This window comes from Lithobates pipiens, unplaced genomic scaffold, assembly GCF_037356315.1.
Source record: "Lithobates pipiens isolate NorthernLeopardFrog02 unplaced genomic scaffold, aLitPip1_a1.2 Scaffold_1, whole genome shotgun sequence".
NCBI classification, from domain to species: Eukaryota; Metazoa; Chordata; class Amphibia; order Anura; family Ranidae; genus Lithobates; species Lithobates pipiens.
In genome coordinates, this window is record NW_027507685.1 from 179,211,799 (window position 1) to 179,238,116 (window position 26,318).

Below are 26,318 nucleotides of genomic sequence, written 5' to 3' on the forward strand. Positions count from 1 at the left end.
TGTTTTTGAACCAATTTTCCGTTGTGATATTGCAAGCAGCTTTTTAGTAAATAAAATAGATTTTTCCTTTTTTTTTTATTTGTATATGTTGTATAGCAAAAATATTTTTTTCCCAATAGTTTGACTTTTTTTGGTTTATATAATAATAAAAAAAAAAAAAAAAAAAAACAGCCTCCCACTCCATGTGGTTTTTCTCAAAATACAAAAAAAAAAAAACAACAACCCAGTGGTGATCAGATACCACCAAAAGAAAGCTATATTTGTGTGAAAAAGAATGATATAAATTAAATTTGGGGACAGCATTGCATGACCACGCAATTGCCAGGTAAAGTAGCAAAAATGGCCTGGTCATAATGGGGGTAAAATCTTTCAGAGCTCAAGTGGTTAAACTTGCAAAAAAAAAAAAAAAAAAGAGCAGAAACGTTCCTGGTAGCAAAAGGGGTTATAGTCCACTGATCATGACAGGATTAAAAGAACTCTTTGATCTGTGCTGTGATTTTTACTCTGCAGCCTCATGTATACCTAAGGTTACACTTTCCTCCTTTTTGTGACCTTCTCTAGAAGTGTCATTGAAAAGCACAAGCACTTTCCCTCACGTAATATGGCGCTCCCATACGTCAGGACTCCTTTAGCCTTGTCGGCCAATTGAATGAAGATATGGGTGGAACGCTAATACATTATCCAATAAGAAGAAGACTCCGTCTCATGACACCCCTTAGTCCTGGAACGCATATCCCGGAAGTGTACAAAATCACCGTATTTTTATTTGTCAAGCCTTCTTACAGGCAGCTATGCTGGTGGTTGCTAAGTATTCCATTGGTCAATACACTCACGCCTCCACGACGTGATAGGCTGACAGATTTGCACTGGGAAAGTGTGCTGTCAGTTGATAGGCTCATGGAGGGCTGTGTCTTTGGCACGGATTGGCTGTCTGACTTTGCTTCACTGTGTAGGCGCTGGTTGTCCTACGCGCCCTGTGCTCTCCCTTCAGGCACCGGTTCCTGTGAGGTGACGTCGCGCCGGTGGCCGGATGGCGCTGTGTATGAGGAGGCTCCGAGGGGCCCCGGGGCTGGGCGGCAGGTGGAAGAGCGGGGTGAGGGGAGCCGGGGGAGCAGCCGTGAGACTCCGGGAAGGGAGCCGGGTGAGTGAAATGTAGCGGAGGGCTGTGTGTCGGTGGGACTTCCTGTGTACACTCCCATACTCACAGGGCTGCTCCACTACAAACTGCAAATCAGAAGAACACCATATATTCCAGCTCACCCGTCCTTGTGCTGGCTGTATCTCCTCTCTTATTTCCGTTTTCTCCATTTATTGTCACCTGGTAATCCCAGGAATGACACACTTCCTGTCTGGGGGTGACAACACTCGCCTTCTGTACAGTGTGTAGGAGCTGCGTTGTCACCCCAGGCTGCCTGCTTCTCATTTAGGCTGCAGAATACAGAGTGCTTCTATGTGGACTGCAGAACACCAATCAAAAATAAGAAAACCAATGCAGCCGCCACATCTAAGGACTGGTAAGCTGGGATATATGACATCTTTGGGCTTAAACTGGAAGTCCAGCCTAACACTAAAATCCCTGCATCCACAGACATCCACCATCTAACACTATCTAGCCCTGTAAAGAAGAAATTGCTATAGATACCTTTTCTGAAGCTGGTACGATCCGATCTCCAGCGGCGGAAGCTCTGCAGAGGACACAGCTGACAACTGCTATGAAATGAATGGGAAGTGTTACGATGGGGCTTCTGTTGTCAGACGTGTCCGGTGCACCCGCCGACACTGATAGATCCTTGTAAGACCAGAGTGGAGCGGCTTCAGAAAAGGTTGATTTCTTCTTTACAGGGCTAGATAGGTTAGTGTTAGATTGTGGATGTCTGTAGATGTAGGGATTTTAGTGTTAGGCTGGACTTCTACTTTAAACCCTTCAATATCAGGCATTTTTACCCCCTTCCTGCCCAGGCCAGTTTTGTCACACTTTTAATGACAATTGTGCGGTCATGCTACACTGGTACCCAAACTAATTTTTTTTATAGTGTTGTTCACACAAATAGATCCTTCTTTTGGTAGTATTTTACCGCTTGCCGTCTGTACACCGCAAATATACAGTGGCGAGGCGGCTCTCCTGCGTAGGATCAGTTACCTAGTATGTAATCCTTGCGCTGGGGTAGGGAGCGTGCCCCCTGCTGCTGCGCTGCAATTGGCTGCAAACCAAACAGCGGGTGGTGACCACTGATTGGTCGCCGGCACCCGACGATCTCTCCGGACATTACCGAAGAGAGCCCTGTGTAGGTAAAGAAACGCAGGGCTCTCTTCTGACAGCAGCAATGTGCTGTTTTTTAATTTCTGCAAAGGCGATAGTAAAAAAGCAAAAAAAAGCACATTGCTTAGTAAAAACGGCACACACGTTACACATGTTGGCCACATGTTTAATGCAGAGTTCCAGCCTGGGGAAAAAAAATAAAATTAATGTCAGCAGATACAAATACTGTAGCTGCTGACTTTTAATATAGGGACACTTACCGGTCCAGGGATCCCGCGATGTCCGCACCCAAAGCCGATCTGTCCATCGGCTTCGGCATCTTTACTAAGGGAAACAGGAAGTGAAGCCTCGCGGCTTCACAGCCTGTTTCCTACTGCGCATGCGCTTTTCTAAATGGTCACGCTGTCTTCTGGGACCTGTGTGTCTCCCAGAAGTCATCGGGTGGTGGGGGAGGAGGAAGGGCCGCAAATTGAGTAGATCGACCGCACAACAATTGTGGCGTGGCGATCTTACCCAGAAGTGGGAGCGGGTACATGGTTTTGACATGGAGGTCAGTGTGCGTTAAAATGCAACTAAAATGGATGGATGTGTACATGCATTTTCGATGCATTTTGGCTCAAGTCAGTGTGAATTGGCCCTTAGGGCTCATTTACATGGGCAGTAAAAAACAAAACAAAAAAAACACTGCATTTGATGTGCACAGCATATAGTTTTGTGCACATCTAAATGCAGCACTATAGTAATCGGCTTATACACACGCTGCGTTTACTTGCATAAATGTGTACATGTGTAGTCATTCATTAGAATGAAGGAAGAATTGTATACAAAATGTACCTAAACACAAATACATTAGGTGTGTATTTTACACAGGATCCTCTGCAAGCTCTGCCAGCCAGGACCTGTGTTTCATGCAGAAAATGTGCATACGAATGTGCCCTGAAAGCAATCCCGCTTTCAAAAACTGTGAGCAGGCTGGCGCTTTACTGCGGGAGTGGCATGCAGCGTCTATGTTGCAAAAGAAGAAACCTACCTGCCTGCTTGTAGTCTGCTTTGTTTATGTTCTGGAATAGCACTTGTGTTTTGGAATGACTGCACTTTGCATGTGCAGAAGTGGCGTCATCTTGTACCGGCCAATGAAGATGACAGAAGCTGGGTAGAAGATGCCGGCAAGGGATAGGTAGTATTGCAGGGTTTAGCACCTCTTTAACTGTTTCCAAAAACATTTATATTAAAGGCATGTGAATGGTAATTGCTACCATTACTTGGTGGGCTCTCAACTGAACTGTCAATAGCTGATCACATGTACAGCACCATGGCAATTACAGATGAAACAGAAGTTCACATAGCAGATTCCTTGGCTGTAAAGCATAGGACGGTTTAGCTTACAATTACTGATCTCATCGCTGATCACATGAACAGCACCAAGGCAACTACGGTCTAAATAGAGGCTAAAATGTTGCTGTCATTGACTGTACGGAATAGGAGGGTTTTTTTTTTAAGGTAAACATTCCAACTTCGTGTAATTGCAGTGTTTGCCAGGCACTTTGTTGCACGCTGATCTGTTTTAGTTGTTGTTTGAAGTTTTTCTTTATCCCCTTCCCGCCTGTACTATAGCCAAAAAGACAGCTACAGCCCTGGCTTAAAATGGTGGAAGGGTGTCCATGAATGTACTCCCGTGCTTGTGTGGGTGGCGCATCTGTGATGGCCGAGTCCTTGGGACTCGGAGAATCACAGACTGGGTAAAGGGCCTATCACAGTGACCCTTTACCACATGATCAGCTGCCAGCCAATGACAGCTGGTCACTGAAGTAAATGGAAGCTGACGGCGTGAGGGAAAAAGAAGAAAACCGCTAACCGTTTTTTGTTACAGGGACATTGATCCCCTCAGTGCCCACCAACACCACCTCATCAGTGAAAGAGAAAAACGTTATAACAAACTATAAAAAACATTTAATTTTATTTTTTCTAAATTTTCAGTCTTTTTTTTTTTTTTGTTTAGCAAAAATTAAAAAAAACAGTGGTGATTAAATACCATCAAAAGAAAGCTCTATTTGTGTAATAAAAATGATAAAAGTTGTATGACTGCACAATTGTCATTCAAAATGTGACCAAATTGGCCTGGGCAGGAAGGGGGTGAAAGTGCCCAGTAGTCAAGTGGTTATAATGAAATGCACAGAAATGCTCCACACTTGTGTAATGTCCTGTAACTGTGCATTACTGTTAGCCCTGTGCATGTCTGTGCCCTTTCTTATGCTGTTTTCAGCATGTCTTTCTGCTGTATGTATGCTGGGCACATAGTGACTCTTCTGTGTATTGGCAGTCGCATTCATTGTACCCGGATTTTTTTGTCTTAATTATATAATGCAGAGCGCAGTGTGCAGCCTGTCGAGTACTGCAGAGAACACTTGTCTATAGGAGAGGAGTGCTATCATGTGACACCTTCCATCTTTCTTTTGGCCCCCTTTTTTTTTTCTTCTATTCATTAGGGAAGCATTTCCGAGTCTCCAAAGACAGCGAAGGCAAACCACAATTTTAAATCACACAGCAATACTTTATAAATGTTTAGTAAGAGGATTTAATAGAAAAACTGTCTATTATTACCTGAAACGCAAAGGTTTCAGATCTGTCTGGTGTGTATTCTTGCAGCAATTAAACCCCCATAAATTTTCTGTCTCTGCTTTCACTTGGTCACAAGTTAATTACATTTTGTTCTGCCCTAGGTCCGAGACGTCATCTTGTTCCGAGAATTGCGTCCCTTCCCTGGTACCAGCACTCCTGCTAGACGACCAGTACCTCCAACAGCCGTTGTTCTTTCACCACGTACCAGGCCTTTGGGCATCAAACTATCCTCATCAACCTCTGAGCAGAACAGAGCTCTGCAGCAACTAAAGGACATTATAATCCAAAGTGAACTACCTCCAAAACCAGTTTCCCAGTTCTTACACAGTGCTGAGCCCAGTGACTGCTACCATCTTGATAGGGAATGTGGGTATCTTAGCAGTGCACAGTTGGACTGTTTCAGAAGTCTATTTGATCCTGGATTGTGCAGGACCCCTTACTCAGCTCTGGCATTTCCCACACCAACAGCTAAAGAAGGTCTCTTGGAGTTTAACCTCAGTGCCAAAACTATGGGCAGTCAGGCTACAGGGAGCAACCAGCCCAGTATGGAAGAGCATTTGGCGGTAATGCATGAGAAGCTGAGGGAGGAGGTGAGCCAAGGCACAGGACTTTTAATTTAATGCACATGACACGGCTTCCAACTGCCTAATGCCCCTTAGAGTGACTCTGTCACCACATTAAAAAGTGTAAAAAAATAAAAGGCCCCTTAGTATACTTGTCTGTTCCACTGCCCCTATCCTGGCAAGAGTTACTCGAAGGAACTGTTGTCTTGGAAATGTCAAAGCTTATGTGAATGTGAGTTGACAAACAGATTGAGGAACTCATTTGATCTAGGGACCCAATGCAGTTAAACAGACCAAAACTTGGGTAGTTTAGACTCCATATGTGATGAAAAGCTATATACACAATGATTCTATTGGATTTAAACCATATGCCGTATCAGAGAATAGATTAAGACATATAGACCGCTTCATTGAATCACTGTGTTGGTCCAGGCCCTCACCTTTTACATTCAGTCCTCAGCCACATAGTCTGTGGCCTGTAGACTGTGAGCTGGCCATTTGTTTATATGTCTGGAGCTTTGTGGAGGCAGCCTATGTAACTATGGGGGGGATGCAGCAGCTGTACGGACACAGCCACTCGTCCTAATTTCACTGGTGTCCCAAAGTGGATCAGTGGCTCCAAACGCACACTTTCTGCGTTCAGGGAAGATCACCCACCCCTGCATGCCTGTCAGATTAGGATGACTGTGTCTGTACAGCTACTACATTCCCACAGGGTTACATGGGCTGCTTCACTAAGGTCCTGGCGGGGCCGATTCTGCTGTACTGGCCACCGAGCCAATGTGAAGGAGGCCTAAAGTAGAACTAGACCATCCGAAGTGTACCTAAACCTTAAAAGAAAAATGTAGGATATTGCAGTTTAACAGTCCTTAACCACTTCCCACCCAAGGTACGTCCAGGGATGTCCTTGACTTTGCGGGGGTATATGTGAATGATGCCTGCAGCTACAGACTTCATTCAGATATCATCTTTTAGTGCCAGCGAATCCCTACACCATAAGAATGATCATAGCAGCTGTTCCGCCGCTTGATCATTCTTACAGGTGGCGAGAGTGGATGGCCCGCCGCCCTCCGGTGCTTCTAATGACTTGCCACTTCCATCGGTGAGTAAGAGACAGGATCCGCTGGCCCCCGGATGGTGATCATAGAGACTTCCAGTGGACCAGATGGTCATCGGAGGCTGGGCACGATGTTATGATGTCACATTCGGCCTCTGCATTCAAACGAATGGCGGCGCCTCGGCTGGTAAGCCGTGATCGTTTTTTTTTTTTTTTTTTTTTTTCGGGCCTCCCAGACTAGAAGTGAGACGTGGAGTCTTATTGACCCCACATCTCACTGTAAATAGGACCAGTCATGTTAATAAAAAAAAAAAAAAAAAATGTAAAGCTCCCCTGTCCCTGTGTGTCCGCACGCAGAAGTGAACACATACGTAAGTCCCACCCACATATGAAAACTGTATTCAAACCACACATATGAGGCATCTCCGCAGACGTTAGAGCGAGAGCAATAATTCTAGACCTCCTCTTTTTACGTACCATAATTTGGCGCTATTCTACGAGTGTGTGCAATTTTGAAGTGTGACAAGTTATGTATCTATTTACTCGGCGTAACTTTGTCTTTAACATTATGCAAAAAAAATTGTGCTAACGTTAATGTTTTTTATTATTTTTTTTTTTAAAGCATGAAACAATTTTTTTTTCCAAAAAAAGTGTTCGAAAGATTGCTGTGCAAATACCGCGTGTGATAAAAAGTTGCTACAACCGCCATTGTATTCTCTAGGGTCTTTGCTAAAAAAAATGTATAATGTTTGGGGGTTCTATGTAATTTTCTAGCAAAAAAATGAATTTTACATGTAGGAGAGAAATGTCAGAATTGGCCTGGATGGAAAGTGGTTAAATGTGGTGGTTACATTTTAATTTTATTTTTCAGACGAAGAACATTTTCAGAAAGTACAAAAATGACCTGCTGATTTTGACAAAATGCTGTCTTTGTCACTAATTGTTGTTCTAATTCTTTTGTAAATTTCTAATCCTATCAGCCTATTTTGAAGGTCAGCCTTTATGACAACTATGGCTGCCGCTGTAGATACAGTGGATGAAAATGTGTAGCCATGAAGGGACTCAGTGTTTATGTGCAGGATTACCAGGGGAAAAAAAAAAAAGAATGCAGCCACCACCTTTTAAGAACTGGTAAGCTGCTGTAAATTACATTTTTGTTTTTAATTTTAGACTTTAAACAATCTTTTATTTAAATATCAATTAGTAGTATTCCATTTGAAAATAAATAAAACTCTCCTCCTCCTTGCTTTAACCACTTTAAGACCAGGCCTCTTTTTTAGATGTGGTGTTTACAAGTTAAAAACAGTTTGTGTTTTTTTTTTTTGCTAGAAAATTGCTTAGGACCCCCAAACATTATTATACATTTTTTTTTCTAACATCCTAGAGAATAAAATAGCGGTTGTTGCAATACTTTCTGTCACACCGTCTTTGTGCAGCGGTCTTACAAGCGCACTTTTTTGAAAAAATAAACATTTTATTTATTTTATTTTTTTATTAAAAAATAAGACAACAGTAAAGTTAGCCCAATTTTTTTTTTTATATTTATTTTTTATATTGTGAGAGATAATGTTACGCAGAGTAAATTGATACCCAACATGTCACGCTTCAAAATTGTGCGTGCCCGTGGAATGGCGACAGACTTTTACCCTTAAATCGCCATAGGCGACATTTAAAAAAATTCTACCGGTTGCAAGTTTTGCACTACAGAATTATTGCTCTGGCTCTACCGATCGCGGTGATGCCTCACATGTGTGGTTTGAACACTGTTTTCATATGCGGGCACTACTCACTGATGCGTTCGCTTCTGCGCGCAAGCTCGGCGGGACGGGGCGCATTTCAATTTTAAATTTTTTTTTTTTTTTTTATTATTTATTTTACCTTTTTACTTTTTATTTTTACACTGTTTAAAAAAAAAAAAAAAAAAATCTGTCACTTTTATTCCTATTACAAGAAATGTAAACATCCCTTGTAATAGAAAAAAAAAAAGTATGACAGGACCTCTTAAAAATTAGATCTGGGGTCCAAAAAAACTCAGATCTCATATTTACACTAAAATGCAATTAAAAAAAATATAAAAAAATTGTCATTAAAAAAAAACAAAATGCCCCTTTAAGAGCTATGGGCAAAAGTGAAGTTATGATGTCGCTTCCGCCCTGCAGTGTTATGGAGACGGATGGGGGCCATCTTCCCCTCACTCGTCTCCATGTCAGCCCAGAGGACAGACACTATCGCCTCCGGTAAGCGGCTGGGGGCACCGGATTGCGGTAGGAGCCTCTCCCGCCATAGATGAAAGTGATCTTGCGGCGGAACCACCACAGAGACCACTTTTATCTTGTGTGGGACCGCCGGCCAAACACCGGGATACCAGGGTTATGTCCGCTATCTGCTGCCGTAACAACGATATCCATCCCCAAAGTAGGGATGTGCAGTGGTCTGGAAGTGGTTAAAAGTGAAGTATTGGGTATAGAAAAAACAAAAACCTCATGCTTACCTAGGTGGATGCAGCATTGATCCAATGCTGTGTTTTTCCCCTGCTCCCTCTGCACTGAGAAACGAGCGATCAAACACTGCTGATCGCTCAGTTCTCCCCTCCACTCTGAGCAGAGAGACATGACTGTCAGTCATCGGCTCTCTGCTCTGCCCCTCCAGTGATCAATGGAGGGGAGTGATCAATGGAGCTGTAAAGTTGAGATCTTTCCTCAGCCTGGACCAGCTGATTGACTGAAAACATGTTACAGTTGTGCAGAATGAACTGTACTCCTGTGATCCATAGGAGAAGTACCGCTAAAAAAAACCTTCGGCCATACTTCTTCAATTTCTCCTACGGTGCTCCCCAGCCATGCTCTTCTCTCCAATAGTGCCAGTCCCATGCTGAGCCAGTAGCCCTTCTCTATGGCAAGCTGGGGGATCTCACTCATATGCAAAGCGGCTCCCACTTTAATGCAAGTTTTAATAGGTTGCCACTGTATCTATAACCTCATTCGCTTGCGTTTCTCGATCATGACAACCTGTAATAAAAGCCCAAAAAAAAATTGCAAAGCTTAGTGGTGTATGCTCCATATTCTTCTCTTGTAGATCTTTCTTCAACTCTAATGCAAAGTGTAATTTTTAAGAGTTTCTGCCCTAAAACGTATCTACCTAAAAACATAGATGTAATATATTGCAGCTTACCAGTCATTAGATATAGTGGCTGCTTTGTTTTTAGTTTTTTTTAGGCTTTTTCACTTTATTTTCTACTGATTATGCCTGTTTTAGGCTGGATTCACACCTATGCATTTTTGGTGCTTTTTGCATTTTGCAGATTTGCACTGCAGTCCACTTAACATCATTTCCTATGGATCGCGATCTGTAGTGCAAATCTGCAAAATGCAAAAAGCACTAAAAATGCATAGGTGTGAATCCGGCCTTAGAGTGGCCATTCTCATTCACAACACTGTGTGCCTGTGGTTATCACTATAGGATGAAACTACAGAGACATCTCCTGTTCTTTTTGCCATAACATAGGTGGGAGGGGTTCTGTAGTCCTCAGAGATGAATACAATTTAACTGATAACATTCTGTGCTGCATTATCAGCTCGCAAGATTTCCAGCCAGATCAACTTTTTTTTTTTATCAAACTGAAATAAAACTTTTTCAGTGATATATTTACCAGACCAGTGATGCCAAATAAAAAATAAAAGAAATGAATTGTTGGGGTTTGCTTACCCTTTAGGAGCTGTTTGCATTGCACTGCTATTCCTGCTGTTTAGCTATAGATTCTGTTCAGTCTCAGTGCAGTTTTTCATGCTGATGATGTTTATTACATTTGCAGCTGCCAAGGTTCTTCTGGAAGACAGCAAATTATTCTTTATACAGAAAAGATGTGGAGTTTATCAGTAGCATATTTCACGTGCATTTACGGTAAAACTGAACGCCTATTGTTGCTGTATCTTCCCCTATCTAATTTTTTTTTTTTTTTTTCTCTCCCTTTTTCATCCTATCATTCTTCCTGTCACTTTTTTTGATCTTTTGTCTACTCTTGCTTCATCTCACTCTCCCTCGGCTTTGTTTTCTTCACTTCACTGAAAGATTACTAAGTTGAGATCAGATGGCCTTCCACATTCTAAGGTATTACAAGTCCTGGTATACTGAGAGGGCATGCTGGGATTTGCAGTTTCTCAACATTTGGGCTGCTGCGGGTTGCTAGGCATATGCTAGATTGTATGAAATATACCTAAATAAATAATAGGTTCCCCTTTAATTCAACAAGCCAGAGTCTAATGTCCAAAGAAACATATACTTCAGATGTTTTGAAAGTGCAATATATTCTGGCTGGGCAGGGGCTTTCACTGGCTTGCCCAGGGCTGGCACAATGTTCCTATCTTCTGGTGCTCCTTGTGTGCCTTTTTAAAACTTGGGCAAAACCATTTGTTACTATGTGGAGTATGCATAGAAGTTCAAAAGTGAGCTGGAAGGAACATTGCAGCTGATGTTAGCAGGCGGAATGATGTATACTACATCTTAAAGTGTTCCTAAACACACACCACACTAATTTACATTGTTCCTTTTATTTCGGAATGTGGATGATGGCACTGTAATTATTTTAATCTAAGGACGTTTTTCCTAATCGATATATAGCTGTCACATGACCCAGCCCTTTCCCAGCCTGTCTGCGGGAAACGTAAGCAGGAGGAGCTTCTAGTCCTCTGCTGCTGGTCACAAAAAAAAAACTGTCTTTGGAATACAGAGTAAAAATAAATAATGAATATCAAACAGTTTTAAATTGTCATACAAATAAATATTTGATTTAAAATATTTATTATTTTTGGCAATACCATGGTGTGGGTGGATTTTTGCCAGTCACAGGCTGTTTCACACCCCTCCAGCCTGTCTTAGAATAAGAGGGAGGCGAAGCCACCATTAATCTATATGTAATATCCTGCCTCCATTGTGTGTAGCTGGTTAGTGGGCATGGAGGAGGGAGTGGGCTGTCATTTAGCACTGTGTATACGCCCACATGTATGACTCTATAGCAGTGATGGCGAACCTTGGCACCCCAGATGTTTTGGAACTATATTTCCCATGATGCTCAACTACACTGCAGTCCATGAGCATCATGGGAAATGTAGTTCCAAAACATCTGGGATGCCAAGATTCAGCATCATTGCTCTATAGTTACATGAGCTGCTAAGATGTGACGGGGAGGAAATGTTCAGCATAGAGAAACGCTGAAAACTGAGCATGTGCAGAACTGCGCCAACACTGCTCTGCAAAATCCCTAGTTGAATTGGGGAGATGGAGAGCTGAATACAGAAAGCAAATCTCATAGTGAATATAAACAGCATGTATTGATAGTTTTTTTTTTTTTTTTTTTTTTTTTTTTGAGAATGTGGGTTTAGTGACACTTTAGGTATATGGTTCTTTGTATATTTATGCTGTGGGAAGAGGAGCAGAATCTTGTGTGGCTAAAGGTGCACTATAACAATGACAACCACTGTAACACAGTGGACAGTACAGTTTATAATTGGTCTGCTACAGTTGGTTTATTATCCCTTAAGAGAATTTGAGTTTTAAAAAACCCTTAGCAACCAGCTATATACAGTGTAAAAAAAATAAATGAAAAAACACAAATCGGGTCCATTGAAGTCTATTACATGCAAAACTGCATTTTTGGGGGAAAAAAGTCCCTGACCCTTTCCAAAAACCCAGAAGCACAAAAATGCATTGATGCGAACATGCTCCATAGGAACCCATGTGAAAAAATGTCCCTGCATTTCTGCAAAATGCACCAAAAACGCATTAATGTGAGTCTAAGGCTGGCCATACATGGTTGAATTTCGAAAGAATTTTCTTTTGAAAATCAGAAAATTTGTGCGTTTTGTGATCTGATGGTCCCACCATTGATTTCAAAATTTGGCCAACCAAGCCTTCAATTTCACCTCGTGTTGCTGCAGAAAAGAATTTGTGGCTGGGAATCTTCTTTTCTTTCTGGGAATTTTCTTTTCTTGCACATGCGCATTTCTTTTTCAGTTACATTTCTCGCACAAATCTCCTATCATTGATTCGAAAATTGTTTTGTTTTTCAAAAAATTTCCAAAATGTCCAATTACTCAAATTTGATGGCCACACGAAAATTGGCTGTTGCAGCAGCCCACTAATGGTGCGAAATGAACGAAAATTCTTGGATAAGATTTTTAACATTTGACGCATGTATTATGGCCGGCCTTACAGGGCACTTTTGGAAGATGACTGGATTCCTGGAGCTGCTGGTTTTTCTGATTTTTCTAGCACTTTTATACAGTGTAGATCAGGGGTTCTCAACCTCAGTCCTCAGGTACCCCCAATGGGCCATGGTTTCAGGGTTTCCTTTACTTTGCACAGCTGCTTTTAATCAATATCAATGACCTGGTATTGAGAGCTTTTTTTTTTTTTTATATCCAAGGGAAGTTCCCAAAACCTGGCACGTTGGGGTTACTTGAGGACTGAGGTTGGAAATCACTGATGTAGATAAAACAGGTTGTTCTAAAGGTTGCTTGATAAACGGGAAATGTCCTGTCACTAAAGAAACAATGTCAAGGACAGTGTAGCCCATGCTGTATAGGGCTTGCCCTGGCTTTGTACGTTGCCTAATTTTTCTTTCTTACAGTGGTCTGCTTAAGTATCAGCTCTTCCTGACCTTCATCCGGATGCTGATATTGATATATTATAGCAACTGTCGTATCTCAGTCTTGAAGCTTACATCTCACCCAGAAACCAACAGTATCCATGCCCGCTGGACCTTTACTGGCCTCCCACTGCACTCTATCTTCTTCCACATTTTTAAGAGTGATAAGAATGAGTTGTACAGGTGAGGCAATGCTTCCATTTTATGTGTCTGTGTGCCTTTGTGGCAGAATTCATTGGTTTATTCAGTAAGACAAAGGAAAATAACCTAGAGCAACCAATCATCAACCACCTTTCACTGAAAGAAATTTGACCAGTATGGTGCACATCATCACTTATTGCTCGGCTTTATTGTACATGGCAGTGTATCTGTTCATATAAGGAATGTATTATCTTCTCTCTACCAACCATGCCAAAACCAGGATTACACCCACATTTTCAGATTTGTGATGGAAATGATGACCAGTTAATAGCTTCTGTTTTAATACCTCCCTGGGGGTTTTCCCGAGTGTGGTTTGGGGTTAAATTTTAGTACCATTAGCAGTAACCCCGAAGCCACACTCGGGATTACATTGCAGGATCCTAGTGCAGGTTACTTACCTTGTCCCCAGGATCCTGCGATGTCCCCCCTGCTGTGTCCGCGGGCTCTGTCCTTTGCCCGATGCCTCTGTGTGCTGGGCTCCATTACCTGTGAACGTCGTAATGCATGGGGACGGAGACCGGCGGCAAATTAAAAAAAAATAGAAAATTCATAACACGTACAGTACATTGTAATCTTACAGATTACATTACTGTATGAAATCATTTCACATCCCTTTTGTCCAGTGACCTGCATGCAGTTTTATATTATATACAGTTGTGCTCATAAGTTTACATACCCTGGCAGAATTTATGATTTCTTGGCCATTTTTCAGAGAATATGAATGATAACACAAAACCTTTTCTTTCAGGCATGGTTGGTTAGTGTTTGGCTGAAGCCTTTTATTATCAACCAACTGTGTTTACTCTTTTTAATCATAATGGCAACAGAAACTACCCAAATTACCCTGATCAAAAGTTTACATACCCCAGTTCTTAATACCGTGTATTGCCCCCTTTAACATCAATGACCGCTTGAAGTCTTTTGTGGTATTTGTAGATGAGGCTCTTTATCTTAGATGGTAAAGCTGCCCATTCCTCTTAGCAAAAAGCCTCCAGTTCCTGTAAATTCTTTGTGCAGTTCATGCAAGACAGCCCTTTTGAAATCTCCCCAGAGTGGCTCAATGATAGGGCTGCAACTAACGATTATTTTCATAATCGATTAGTTGGCCGATTTTATTGTTTTCGATTAATCGGTTAATAACCTAAAACATTTTTTTTTTTAAATATAGGTAATTTTGCGGCAATTTGCATTTTTACATATTTTTTTGCCCAATTTGTTTTTGGGCAGATTAAAAAACACAAATTGCCGCAAAAACGCATTATTACATGCTTTTCTGCAGCTTCTCCGTTGAAGTATATTGAACCAAAATAGCACCGTTTTATGTTAAAAAAAAGTCCTTGTCTTTTCCAAATACGCAGCAGTTGAAAAATTCATGGATGTGAACGTGTCCTATAGGAAACCATGTAAATTAACTGTAGTGTGTTTCTGCAAAAAGCACCAAAACACAGAGGTGTGACACAGGTCTGAGATGTTTAGTAACATAATGGGGTTAAAAAAAACTAAAATTAGTACAAAAAGGAGCAAATAATCTCTACTCTAAGAGGGGTTCATTTTTTACTATGGGACAGTGAAAGTAATATTTACAGTAGCGGTTTGCTCTTTTTGTACTATAAAGGGCTAATTTTAGTTTTTTGTTAACCCCATTATGTTACTGGCCGATTTAATCGATTATGAAAATAGTAATCGATTAATTTCATAATTGATTAGTTGTTTCAGCCCTACTCAATGATATTGAAGTCAGGAGACCGAGATGGCCACTCCAGAACCTTATAAGAAAAATATATGAAGTTTTGCTATGGGCTAACCCAGGAGCAGGGAAAATTAATAAGAGCTGGAAAAAATTGGTAAGAGCTGCCTCTACTTAGTGTCTCCTCCCCAAAGTAGGGAGGGTAACATAACAGGAATAAGGAGGGGTAGTAGATGGTGGCCCTTTACCTATAACTCACATGAATAGTATTATTATATATGTACCACCATATAATGGGCGTGGCCATACGACGTGTACCTTCTATCTAGTAAACAGCGGCCGACGGCGGTTGTATATACACAGCGATTTCATTACAACTATATTGTGAGTAGTTTTTCTTTTTCAAATAAACGGATTGCCACTATGTACTGCACCATGGATGTGTCTTTTCTCCTAACATACTTATAAACGGGGACACCATTCGGAAGAGTGAATATCTCCCAGCACAACGCCAGCTAAACACCAGACAGCAGCACAGTGGCTTATACTGTGGAGGCTCATCCACCCCTTTTGGGGTAAAATTTCTGGTGAGGGCAATTATATTATCAAAACACTGAGAAGCGCACCGGAGAATTTTGCTCTATTGAAGAATATTGAATATTCCTGCACCAATCACTTTCTTTTCTCTACACTTGAATATGGGACTTTTTTTTACTATTCATGTGAGTAATAGGTATAGCGCCACCATCTACTACCCCTCCTTATTCCACTCCAGAACCTTACTTTATTCTGCTGTAGCTAATGACAGGTTGACTTGACCTTGTGTTTTGGATCATTGTCATGTTGGAATGTCAGAGAACGTCCCATGTGCAGCTTCCTGGCTGATGAATGCAAATGTTCCTCCAGTATTATTTGATAACATACTGCATTCATTTTGCCAAAAATTTTGACCAAATTTCCTGTGCTTTTGTAGCTCACACATCCCCAAAACATTAGTGACTCACCTCCATGTTTCACAGTAGGAATGGTGTACCTTTCATTATAGGCCTTGTTGACTCCTCTCCAAATGTAGCGTTTATGGTTGTAGCCAGAAAGCTCAAAATTGGGCTCATCGCTCCAAATGACTTTGTGCCAGAATGTTTGAGTCTTGTGTCTGTGCTGTTTGGTGTAAGTGAGATACCTTGTGGCATTTTCATAGTAATGGCTTTCTTCCGGGGACTCCTTATTGTACTTCTTGAAACCGCCTCACCACATGTTTTCAGAGAGTCCTGTATTTCACCTGAAGTTATTTGTGGGTTTTTCTTTGCATCCCGAACAATTTTCCTGGCAGTTGTGGCTGAAATTTTTGTTAGTCTACCTGACCGTGGTTTGGTTTCAACAGAACTTCTTTTCCACTTCTTGATTAGAGTTTGAACACTGCTGACTGGCATTCTCAATTCCTTAGATTTCTTTTTATATCCCTTTCCTGTTTTATACAGTTCAACTACTTTTATCCCCGCAGATCCTTTAACAATTCTTTTGCTTTCCCCATGACTCAGAATCCAGAAACCTCAGTGCAGCACTGGATGAAAGATGCAAGGGTCTGTCAGGAGTCCAGAAACTCGTTGACCTTTTATACACGCTAATTACAAGAAAACTGGTCAAAGATGAGGATGGTTACCTTTTTAATAGCCATTCAAACCTTTGTGTCAACTTGTGTGCATGTTACTAGGCCAAAATCACCAGGGTATGTAAACTTTTGATAAGGGCATTTGGGTAGTTTCTGTTGCCATTATGAATTTAAAAAGAGTAAGTACAGTTTATGATTATAAATGGCTTCAGCCAAACACTAACCATGAGTGAGAAGTTTTTTGTGTTATCATTCGTATCCTCTAAAAAAAAAAAAGTAAGCATAAATTCTGCCAGGGTATGTAAACTTGTACGCACAACTGTATACTGTTCTTTCTGCCTGGAAACTTGATATTGTCCATAGCAACTAAAAATTGTCCCTTTTACGCCAAGTGTTTTTTAGACCAGCTATAAAACAGCGATAGTAAATTAGAACACTTGCAGAATTGAGCGATAGTGAATTGTGGGGACATTCATTTTATAATTATTTATTATATTATAATTTTATGTTTCAAACTTTATCATCCCCGAGATATCTACTAGACTTGTTTGGACAGATTTAAGTGTGTTATTGCTAAGAATTACAGGCCTACAATATAAAACGCCAAATTTCTATGCAAAACAATTTTACCACTTTGAGACGCAAAAATCTGACATAATCATACTGCCAGGGTGGCTACCGAGCCAGCGCCGGACATTCTATTCTTTGAGAGATTTTGGTTTCTCTTCGCTCACCTCCCAGCTGATGACTCTACAGTGTGTAAGTAAGGCGAGGAGGAGGTGAGACTTCACTTGTAGCCTTTAACAGTTGCTGGCCTGTCCACCTACCTTACCTCAGACACCATTCTTCAGATTTTGAATGTACAGCCTGTGAGATCTGCTAGAACCTTTGTGACCCCTTGACACAAGCTGGAGTGTCAGAGAAAAAAGATGCTAATATAGAGCCGGTTCACACAGCGGGCGATGCGAGGCGACACGCCTCGCCTCGCTCTCGCAAGTCGCCCCCGTTCTGTACAATGGAACCGTTCTGAGAGGAGCGACTCGAGTCGCTCCGACTCAGAAAAAAGGTTCCTGTACTACCTTTGGGCGACCTTGGGGCGACTTGCATTGACTTCTATACAGAAGTCATTTGCAAGTCGCCGCTGAGGCCGCGGCAGGTCGCGGCGAGGCAAGTCGGAGTCGCCTCGCCTCGCCTGCTGTGTGAACCGGCCCTAAGGGAGCAGATATTCATTCCAGCAGTAAGATGTTTCTGTTTGTGTGTACGAGCCTTTACACAATGTACACTAATCTGACTTTTTGACAACAAACATGCAAATTAGCTGTTTTGGAGCAACATTTGACCGTGTGTGCGTTCCATCATACAAACTTTTTCGTTTTTCATCGGACTTTTGTTGGCTGTGTGAACAGATGGAGCAAAGTCCGTTTGTGTGTACACAAAACCATCAGACTTTTGTACACAGTACAAACACGCATGCTTGGAACCAATGCAAAAGATCAATACAAAAAAAACATTTTTACAGAAGTTGACCAATGGTAGCGCTGGAGTAATTGAACGTCCTCTTTTTGAAGTGTCGTCAGTAAGTTAAAACGTCACTACGTTCGTGTTTGTTGCCTAAAAAGTCTGATCGTGTGTATGCAATACAAACTTACTGCCAACGGCCTTTGTACAAAAGTCCACGGGAACGTTTTTACAAAGTCTGATCGTGTGTATGAGGCTTAAGATGGACAAACTCTTCCCTAATACAAGCAGGATTGTCACGCAGACCAAGTAGATACTCCAAAAGGGAGCAGATTTTAATCTTTCAGAGGTAAGTTTACAGTTATTACCATTTAATTGTGATTATTCAGATTCTTGCATAGCCCTAGTCATGAGGTCTACTCCTTCTATACTTTGAGTGTTGTGGGATGCTTATGTCTGTGATTTGTTGGAGAGCTTTGGACTCTCAATCTCATTTTTTAATCTCCTTTAGATCAGCTGACAACTGGTATTCAATGGCCAAAATGAGTGGATTGCACAGTCAGATTGTAATGTGTATGGTGGCCTGTAGGGGCAAGGCTGTTTCTTAAAGGTACAGGGCTTCATCATTATGGCAGGACCTAAATTGACCAGGTCATGAGAAAAGTATGGGGTGTGCCAGAGTTGGTCCTCTTTTGAATATACTAGTTGGCTTGTGTCTGGGCTCAGACACAAATCTGTAACAAGCTTGCTATAAATGTGTCCGAATGCCCTATTTCTATTTTTGTCCTAGGTCAGAGACCTAGAAAGCATGGAAGCCAAAGATTCATTATGACAACCAGGGAACTTGGCATTTGCAGAAACCATGCTTTTTATTATAATAGAATCACTTAAAATAAGAGAGCAGCTATTTTCCTTAACCACTTAAGCCCCAGAAGAATTTAGCCTCCTTCCTGACCAGAGCACTTTTTGCGATTTTGGCACTGCGTCAATTTAACTGCCAATTGCGCGGTCGTGCGACGTGGCTCCCAAACAAAATTGACGTCCTTCCCCAAATAGTGACAATTTTGAAGAAAAAAAAAAGCATTATTTTTTTCATTTTTGCTAGGATATCCCCCCAAAAAATCTAAAAAAAAAAAACATTTTTTTTTCGCCCTCAGTTTAGGCCAATATGTATTCTTCTTCATATTTTTGGTAAAACAAAAAAATCGCAATAGGTGTTTGGTTTGTGGAAAAGTTCTAGTGTCTGAAAATATGAATAAAATTGCCATAAAACTATCCCCTAGTTTGTATTTTTTTTTTTTTTTTTTACTAGTAATGGTGGCTCATGACTGCGACATTGTGGCTGACACATTTTTGGGACCATTGGCATTAATACGTCACTAAATGTCACTAGCAGTGAAGGGGTTAACCACTAGTTGGCGCTGTAGGGGTTAAGTGTGTCCTAGGGAGTGATTCTAACTGTAGGGGCTGTGTGTGACACGTCACTGATCACTGGTCCTGATTACAGGGATCGGTGACTCTGTCAGGCAGACTGGGGAGATGCTTGTTTATATTAGCATCTCCCCGCTCTTCCTCACTGTGTGATGATCGCAGGTATGCCTGCGGACACAAAGTCCCCAATCACAGAGCTCTCTGCGAGCGTGCCTCCAAGCCGCCTCTTAAAAGGCAACGTACAGGTACATTAATCTGCCTGTACGTGCCCTTCTGCCACAGTATATCTGCGTGAGGTGGTCAGGAATCCATTAACTTCACTGCATTAAATTTTCTAAAGCTGCAGTATACTGTAATTATTGCACCATATTGTCTACCTCAAATCATTGGTTATCTGCACTTCCCCAGTGTTGAGATCTGCACTTTTGCATCATCAGGTTGTGAATTATATTGATGTTTGATCCCTAGCAGTACTATAAATGTTTATGTACATGTCATGTATTCTGCTTGTACATTTTCATATTGCCACTATATAGTACAGCTGAGCAGTCTTGACAGAGGTGGAAAGCAGGTGACCCAGAATTCAATGTGTTCTTGTCTTACTAATGCTGTCGTCAACCTCCCAGCATCTGGCTGGATCCAGGCTGACTTGCCTGACCAAGGCTGGTGGGAGGATATCATATGATTTGAATGTAACATAAAATTTTCTCAAACCTTCGGTTTTTATTTTTTTTTATTCAAAGGATAAGTTCACCTTTTGTAAAATTAAAAATAAATAACAAATGCACATCTTTTTGCAGGTAAAAAAAAATAAATAAATGTGCATTGATTATATACAAGATCAACAGATTGTGGGTGCAATACAGAACTCTTGCAGGCTGTCGGTGTAAGCTGTCAGCACTTACCTGATACAGGCAAGCAGTTGCACACTGATAGGAAGCATCAATAAACTACTTTGAGCACTCAACAGGGCCATGGTAGTACATTGAGAACTGCAAGCCGACAGCTTTACAGGCTGTTGGTACCTGTAATTCTCAGAACTGTGAATGAATGACGCAGCCACATTATTTATTTTGTAAATTGTAACAGCAAGAAGATCCCTGGCTCGCTGTCACTAGAGGCTGCAGCAGAGGCAACATGTTGCCAACGGTGAACTTATGCTTTAAATATTTACATTTATAATCATTCTCATTGTGTAGTTCTATGCTAATTTTTGTTTTTCCCTGTTTTCCATTGCAGGACATATGACGCTTTTTCCACTTTCCAGCTTGCATCTGATGGTCTCATAAGTTTACATAAATTAGAACAGGTAGGTGATGAAATGAACCTTTTTGATTCCTCTGCTGGCTTGAAAAGATGGACTTGGAGGGAGAGATTTACTAAAACTGGTGCACACAGAATCTGCTGCAGCTGTGAATAGTAATAGTTTTAGCCCTTGTTCACGTTAAACGTGGCTTTGAAATCGCACAATTTAAAAACTGAATTTCAGTGTGACTTTGGGTCCGACTTGAAATACATCTGTGTGATTTCATGCACAGATGTCTATTGAAGTCACACCCAAAACTGCCAAAATTAGTGGAACTACTTTTGCAAATCGGTGCGGCGTTGCGTCGATTGGACCATGCCATTGCTGGCAATCTGCTGCGACTTGACCTGTCAAAGCACATGACAAATCGCTTCAGTGTGAATGCAGGCTTATTGGCAAATCTTGATTGAACAAGCTGAACTTTTAAACTGGTTAACATTTACAAAACTTAGTGCAGCTGTACATCTCCTCCATAGGGTTGAAAGCTACATTTACTCAGCTGCAGATTTCTTTCCTACTCTGTTCTGATGACAGATCTTACTGTTGACAACACATAGGGGTTGATCTACTAAAGGCAAATCCATTGTGCAGTCACTGTAGATCTGAGCGGGAACCCTCTACTGATTATTATCATCATCCAATCATGCGCAAGCAAAAAAAAGCCTTTTTTTTTTGCATGTCCCCCCTCAGATCTGTAGCAAATACACAGTGGATTTGCCTTTAGTAAATAAAGCCTATAGTGTATGTGCTGGTGCTTCTGTGTTAAAGGAAACTAACCAACTGGAGAAAACTCATTCAGTGCCCATGTAGTGAAGATATTTGTAACAGGCAGACTTCCCCTGTCTATATACTGGTCAGCTCTGCCCCTTACAAGCCTAACTAGAGTACCCATCATCCTCCCAATGTTTTATTTAAAGTCTTTGCTCAAGAACCATTTTTCACTTTGACAATATCCCTACCCAACACCCTTGCCTGCAAGTTTAGCCTCTCCATCTGCTTGTTGGGTAATCTATTGTGCTGGGGCAAGTAGTTGGGTGTTTATATGTTTACTCATTTTACAAGAGAATTGGGCAACAAAGGCCGACGTTTATTCAGCTGTCCAGATTAAAGGCATATAAACTATTTTATTCTGCTTGTCTCTCTCTTGTAGGTGATGCCAACGTCGCCACTCAGTGTAACCAAGAAGACTGTACTGGCTGCTGCATTGCTTGCTTTGGGACTGCAAGATCGACCTGCATTAAATCTACTCTCCACCCCTAAAATGCCTCATGAACTGTAACCTCTGCTGAACTGAGTGTACTTTGTGCTGCTGCCACCGCCCCCTCCCTTAGCAAGTTCTACATAGTATAAAGACAGACCATGCCTGGAGCTGCCGCCTCCTAGAGGACAGAGACCAGATGTTGCAGAGAATAACAGTCCTTTAGTGCACTGTAACATGTCACTGGATGACTCCACTACCAAACATGTCTTTTCACTATTAGATCTGGCCTGTATTTTATGTGATCCTAACCTCAAAGTTTTATCTGTGTCTAAGCCCAATATGAGGTAGGCGGTTTACCTGATTACACTGCACTGCTGTGTCTGCATGCGCAACCTGGACCTTGCCTGTGGATGTGTAACATATACTGTATATAATTAAATTATAACAACGTTTTTGTTTCTCAGGGTCAGTTTTAAAATTAATACTGCACTGTCAACTGTTTTCCTATGAGCTGGTTATAATTGGTTTACATGTAAGAAAGTTGTTGCCCAATAGATGAGGGGGAAACAAATTGTACACGTAAGGGAGGACAAAACGATAGAGGATGTATTATGGATAGTGAGATAGGAACCCCTTTTCCTCTCTGCATTACTGTATTTTCCAAAGAGGTGCTTACCTTCAAAGGACATCTTTCTCAAGCGGGGTCAGCTGATGACGACAATGTATTAGAGGGCCCATGGAGTAGATCAGTCTGTGTCTGCTCTGCATATGCAGAGTGGACACAGACCTGTTGTTCGCCCGCTCTGATCATTATGGCCCGCAAAAGGTTACCAAGTCGCTAAAGTGGCCCTTGCTCTTCAAAAGGTTGGGCACCCCTGTGCTAGAACAGGAGGATTGCAACAGTCTCCAAACTACAGTCAACTGAATCTTTAACCACTTCAATACACGTGTATTGTTATATGACACCTGCAGGTGGGATCTCGCATCCTGGGTGGGCATCCACGTGATGTTTCTCTAGTCGTCTGTCCAGGACAGCACTAGAGAGATAGACTCCACCTCCAGAGGCAGGAAACACAATCCAGATCTTTAAAGGGCGGTCTCTGTCCCTTCCCCTTCAGTCTTTGTGTTTCCTCCACCGGAGGAGGAGGCTGGATCAGGAGCTCTCCTTCCCCTGACGGTGGGATTGCCCATAAGGGATGGGGAAGGAGTTCTGTGTACCTGTTTTTGGTAGCAGAAATCTGAGGTCCTCCGGTTGGGTTGACAGCAGCTACGAACCGGCGTTCTCCTTCTGAAGCCCGGGGAGGGCTTGCGTTCCCTCGCCTGATAGGTTCGGATTTGGGTGTGAAGTCAGGCGGGGGGCGGGCACAGGCATCGAGTTCCGGGTCGCATGGACGATCGGAACCATGGCGGCTATTTTAAAAAGCCCCGGACACATAACGTTCGTGCTGCATCACAAACGAAGGGAAAAGCCTCCAGTCGGTTAGGCAAGATTCCGATCGGATATGGATGCAGTAGAGTGTGGCAGTGGAGCCGAACCAGCTCAGGTAGGCAAACACAGAGGTGTCTTGTACCTACAGGGTTGGGAGAGAGGGGGGGCAGTGATGGACTAATCAATGCAAAGGCATTCTGAAATGGTCCAGGTGTGTTTTTCCTCCCTCCCTCCCTCCCTCCCTCCCTCTCTCAAACAGGATCCGGAGTAAAGAGTTTTGCGAATCCTGTTAGCGGTTGGTGGGGTGCACATAGGTGTTTGGTGAAGACATCCTATTTTTGCGAAGGTTTCGCTGACGTTAGCTTGTCTGTTTTTTCCCTTCCTTCTTCTCTACTTCTCTTGTCTTAGGCTCTGCCCAAAGAACCAGAAAGGTCAGGGGGGACAAGGAGATGTCCTTCATGTATTGTTGTGCTTTTTAAAGGACATTTTCCCGCACAATATTAAGTCATTTTTAACGAAGATATTTTTAAGATCCAGAATCAATCTATATGACAGTCTATACATGTGAAACTTATTCATGGAGACGAGTGATCATACAAAATAGTTACATTTATTGGTTGACAAAAGACAAATATTTACATGAAATATTAAAATATAGATTGCATTACTTGGTCATTTTGACAATTAATGGAGACACCCTCAAACTGGGCGTAGTAGTATCTTGGACACCATTATCACTTCTCGGTAGAATCAATAACCTTTTGATAATTGACAATTAAACAGAATGTCTGTATTTCACACGTCCAACCGTTACTATACTGCAGGTAAGTAAGTGGTTAACAATGTGAAATAAATTAGACATTAGTTTGTCAATAAAATTGGCATCTATGCAAAAAGAAATTTATAATGAAAAATTCAATTTAGAGAAAAATCTAAAAGGCGGTTATTGATTCAGGAGAAATATTTTCAATAATAGAATATTCAAAAAAAAAATCAATATTTAAGAGAACATAGAATAGATGATAAACATATATTTACCCATTTCCAATATGGCTATTAGTGTGGAGTGTTGGTTACCAGGAATTTTAAGATGGCTGCCGTGGCTTTCAACATGGATTCTCTTACAGAGGAATTACTTAGTGTGACCTCCGAGTTCCAAGGAGCAGGGATCTTCGTGAATGTAAAAATATGTATTCATGTATGGTGCATGAGTGTCAGTTGTCTGGGAGTCTTCCAGTGTCCCTTCTCAGGGGGGGTCCCCAAGCTTCCCCCTGACTCTCTCCCCCCAGCTTTTTTTCCCTCCATTGACCCTCTTTTTAGTTTCTTAAATATCTTCTTAAACAAAAAGGTCATAAAATTATACTAAGTTCTGCCCAGAGGGTCTGTGTCCCTTTGCTATTGGCAGGCAGACTTAATGATCACCTTTCCCAGTAGTCTCGTGATTTTAAGGTAATAGCACCTTCAACCACCAGGTGTCTCACATGTGTTTGGTGTTTTATCTCTTTAAGTTAATATTTTTATTTCTATAATATGCGTTCATTGTTTATATATGTTCTAATGAATATATCTCGAGTGTTCAGGAATGATAGTATATATAAAATACGCTTAACATAATTTTGAATAATCACTTGCATAAAATGGTGATATATATGCATATCAATGTATATCTATTAATCTTTAGTCCATTTATAAAGGACACAGGTTAGATATATATCAAACAATATCACATACAATTATTATTTATATGGATACATGTATAATTCGGGTATCCAATCAATATTAGTTTATCTAAACATAGGTTAAATTCTTATACAGTTATAATCATGATTATGTTTTTCATTATACTAATTCGTTGCTAAAACACTTCTACTTATGATCACACTTTCATATATAATCTCTCCATGACAAAGTTTCCCAGATCACTAGATACCAAACCACAATATCTCCTTGTTGACCCACAAATATCACATACAGTTTGAATCACTTGAAGTATTTTTGAAATAGGTCTGCCTGTATATTCCTCTCACACCATGTTTTGAGACATTTGTACTATAGTAAGATATCATATCCCTGCTTCTAATATACAAATATTCATGATGTAAAAATATACACAATTTTCAATGTTTCCTTGCAGTGTCTCAAATGAACTTTGAACATTCAGGATACAATCCCATTGTTTACTTTTCTAATGGAGGTGTCTTATTTGCCCTGTTGGGGTAGATCTCCACTTCGTATCTTAGTCATTGTCTCATTGACATCTGAGTCCATATTGAGGTTGACTTTAGGATATCTGTTCACTCTCTAATACAATAGGTTTATTTATTTAAGTCTTCCTTGAATTAAAAGTTATTGCGGCGTCAGTCTTAGTCAGCTTGAGACTTTTGTTTGTCGCAGCCCCGCTTTTCAATGGGTTATATAAATTGGTTACCTAATTCTGATGGGAGGGGAAAGTGGTCCTTTGGTCTGCTGATTTAAATGTTACCAGACTAAAACAAAAATAACAAAATATGATATTTTGAGGTATATGTTATGACAAAAAATCCCCCTTTTGTTCAGGTTGTCTCAATACAGGCTTGTAGAACTTTAAAAGATGGCTAATCCCTTTAACATTTGGAAAAACCTGCGAGATCTTGTACTTTGCTTTAAAGTTCTCCAAGAGGTCACAGTTCAATAATAACACTATAGTTCATCCACTTTTTTTTTTTTTTTTTAGGCCTACTGAAATCTCTCATCTCTGCCAGCGAATATTAAATGTATTTCTTCATGAATTCACAACAGTATGAATAAATTAAAAGAAGGATGGTCTAAGCCCCTTTGCAAACCATGCATAGACAAATTGGTCTATAAGGAAGCT

At 41.1% G+C, this 26,318-nt stretch overlaps 1 protein-coding gene across 1 annotated transcript; it reads left to right on the forward strand.

Moving 5' to 3' along the window:
• The first annotated feature begins 887 nt into the window (after window positions 1–887).
• On the forward strand, window positions 888–22,487 carry CUNH6orf136 (chromosome unknown C6orf136 homolog). The gene is made up of 6 exons (XM_077478974.1): window positions 888–1,141; window positions 4,981–5,469; window positions 10,311–10,399; window positions 13,125–13,325; window positions 20,768–20,837; window positions 21,985–22,487. The coding sequence occupies exons 1-6, from the start codon at window positions 1,031–1,033 to the stop codon at window positions 22,111–22,113; spliced, it is 1,089 nt and encodes a 362-aa protein (XP_077335100.1). The 5' UTR covers window positions 888–1,030; the 3' UTR covers window positions 22,114–22,487.
• The last annotated feature ends 3,831 nt before the right edge of the window (window positions 22,488–26,318 follow it).